Below are 3,332 nucleotides of genomic sequence, written 5' to 3' on the forward strand. Positions count from 1 at the left end.
CTGCTCAGCAGGGTCAGGGCGCGGCTGCTGCAGTGACTCATCCTCAGAGGCGGGGGGCGCCCTGCGGGGCCTGCGGGGCCTGCAGGATGGGGAACGTGAAGGCATCCCCCATGGGACCCACCAGAGTCCCCGCCCCATGCTGGACTTGGCCCTGACACCCATTTCTAACACCGAGAACTTGACCCGTGACCTTCTGCCCCTGTGCCCTGTGCCCCAATCTGAGGTCACAACCCACAGTTCAGATAGACGAATCTAGAACCCTAACTCAGGGGTCCCCAACCTCCTGGCCAGCGGACCAGTACCGGTTTGCGGCCTGTTGAGAGCCGGGTTGCCCAGCAGGAGGTCAGCTGCGGCAAGCGGAGCTCCATCGTCTGTCAGATCCGCCGCGGTATTAGACTCTCAAAGGAGCGTGAACCCTACCATGCACTGCGCATGCGTGGGATCTAGCTTGCCCTCCTTAAGAGCGACAGCAAATATGGATTAACATTAGCCGTGAGGTTTGACTGCACATCGCCTCCACCCTGCGCTCCCGCACCCTCCCACCACCCGATCCTTGGAAAAATTGCCTTCCACGAAACTGGTCCCTGTTGCCAAAAAGGTCGGAGACTGCTGCCCTAACTTCACCCGCCCCGATCCAAGCAGGCTGCTGAACCTGGAATGTCAGAACTCCTTCACGGACCGCTAAGACCCAGGATGTTGGGACCCAGAGATTGGGAGCTGAGGTCTTGACTAGAGACCCTAGGTTGTCAAAATCATGACCGGGGACCCATCTCCCCTACCAACCCAGCATGCTCTCCAGAGTACTCCAGAGCACTCTGGGATGCTGGGCACTGGCCAGGGACACCAACTCCAAATTCGAACTCTCTCAACTCTGACCTCTGGGACCTGACCCATGACCCAGCCCTGGACTCCGATCAGTGACACCAAGTTGTTGACCCCTGACCTCAGGGCTGGATCCAAATCCCCCAACCCCAGGATAAGATTTCCAGCCATAACCTTCTGCCCAGACCTGGAAGGATTCTGGATTTCAGGCATATGTCTGGACCTGAGTCCCAAATATCACAACTCTGACCAGAAATTTGAATTCCAGATTCTCAAGCTCAAAACCAGGCTTCCATCTCCCAGCCCTAACCTCATGCCCTGACCTGAGACCTTAGCCTTAGAAATTAGACCCTGCCAGAGTCCCTAACCTTGAGCCTGGGCCAGTGACTCAGAAACTATTAAGTAGATCACTGACTTTAGCTGCAGGAACCTGGCATTCTACAATCCTGATTCTGCCTTGATCAGAGTCCCCAGATGTGGACCTCAGACTCCAACAAGAATCCACAATCTTGTCTCTGAGCCAGGACCTAGACCCCTGAACCCATGGTCTTGGACTTGAACATTGTACACACTGTACACACTGACCTGTTCAGAAACTCTAACCCAGTCTACTCCATCTCCTTTTTCTTTCTTCCTTTTTTTTTTTCCCAGAAATGTGGTCTCACTATGTTGCCCAGGTTGGTCTCCAATTTCTGCCTCTGCCTCCCAAGGTGTTGGGATGACAAGCATGAATCACCACGCCCGGCCTATGAACACTCAATCTTAACTCCATGCCCTGGTCTGGTATCTTTCCTTTGTACCCTGACTCTGAACTACATCCAGAAGTCTCCAAAGTGGGTCACTAACCAAGGATCCCCAACCCTGTACCCTGGCCCCAGACCCTTGACTTCAGGCCAATCTAAGATGTGGCCCCTGCCTAAGTTTAGCCTCTTGGACTTGGCCCTAACACCCAACTCTAACACTGCAAACTTGACCCATCACCTTCTAACCCTGAACCCACCCTGCCTTGGCCTCAATTTGGTACCCTAATCTGCGATCACAACCCACAACCCAGATCAAAGATGCAAAAATCCTCATGCCACCCTCCCAGACACAGGCAGGTCCCTGCATCTAGAATGTTAAAACTTCACAGGCCACTGAGACCCAGGACGTTGGGACCCAGAGACCTGGAGCCAAGATCTTGACTAGAGACACCAGGATGCCAAAATCATGAGACCCCCCAAACCCCCCTCACCAGAGCACCCAAGTCAAACAAGGGACCCTCGTCCTTCAAACTAGGAAATCGTGCTCTGATGGCTAAAGTCCCAAACAGGAATTCAAAGCAGGATTTCCTATCATGTGATCCCGAAGCTCCCTCCCAGAGGTCTTGGAACCCAGTTTCCCATGCTAGGACTTCCAACCCCACACCTTCTTCAGCACCCACAATGGAACCCAGATTTCCTAGCACTGGACCCTCCGTACAGGAGATCCCTGGCTAGTCCTCCCAAATTCCCATCAGGAACCTGGACCTTCCAACCAGGAAGTGCCTCAACCCAGACCCCAAGGACTCTAAATCCTTAGCCACAAGCCTCATGCCCTCACTCCTCTGCAAGAACCTTCCCCAAGCAGCACACTCCCATGATTCGGGCGACACAATGTGACACAATCCCATGAGTTGGGGGACTCGACACGGAACTCTCAACCTTCCCCAAGCCACACAATCCCATGATTTGGGGGACTTAACAGGAGACCCTCAGCCTACTCAGCAACCAGAGGCAGCTACATCCCTGAATACAATCCCCGTTAATGGGCATCCCCGTGAATAACTGTCGCCCAGGCTGGAGTGCAGTAGCACGATCACCACTCACTGCAGCCTCGACTTCCTGGGCTAAGGCGATCCTCCCGCCTCAGCCTCCCAAATAACTGGGACAACAGGCACGTGCTAATTTTTTAAAAAATTTTTTGTAGAGACGAGGTCTCACTGTACTGCCCAGGCTGGCCTCAAACTCCTGGCCTCAAGTAATCCTTTCATCTTGGCCTCCCAAAGTGCTAGGATGACAGGCGTGAGCCACTGTGCCCGACCCCTGTCCTTTTTAACGATGACCTTCGAGACCCCTAAACACTCCCCCCCCACACACACACAATGTCATCAAGACATGAGACTCTACCTTCCTTAGTAGAATTCTTGTAGCCTTGAAACTCTGCCCCAACCAAATAAGGACTCTGGCACCGGAGACCACCCTTAATCTCCCAACCCCCTTACTCCAGCATCCAAACCCCCGCCCCTTCCCTCTCTGTCTCCCTTCCCTCCTCTCAGCCCGGCCTTCTGGAGGACCCAGAGCTCAGTGTCTGGAGAAGCTCAGGCCGGCTTTCCTCCCAACCCCGCTGCGCGGCTCAGGGACTTGACGCCAGCCGCCGGCTCCAGTCCCAGCCTCCCGACCCCCGCCGCCCAGGCGGCCTCAGTCCCAGGTGGCTGGCCTCAGCTTCCCCATCCCCCCTCCTGCTCCCAGCTGGGACCTCAGCCTCCCCCC

General features: G+C 55.1%; 1 protein-coding gene across 1 annotated transcript in view; it reads right to left on the reverse strand.

Annotated features, from left to right (window-relative positions):
* Positions 1-76, reverse strand: part of CACNG7 (calcium voltage-gated channel auxiliary subunit gamma 7) — a 28,291-nt gene extending 28,215 nt beyond the window's left edge. Inside the window, exon 1 of the mRNA XM_021706901.1 lies at positions 7-76. Within this exon, the coding sequence (XP_021562576.1) occupies positions 7-41 (35 nt within the window). The 5' untranslated portion in view covers positions 42-76. The remainder of the gene's footprint in view (positions 1-6) is intronic.
* Positions 77-3,332: the final 3,256 nt, after the last annotated feature.

This window comes from Carlito syrichta, unplaced genomic scaffold, assembly GCF_000164805.1.
Source record: "Carlito syrichta isolate Samal-C Ts95f unplaced genomic scaffold, Tarsius_syrichta-2.0.1 Scaffold316208, whole genome shotgun sequence".
Lineage (NCBI taxonomy): Eukaryota > Metazoa > Chordata > Mammalia > Primates > Tarsiidae > Carlito > Carlito syrichta.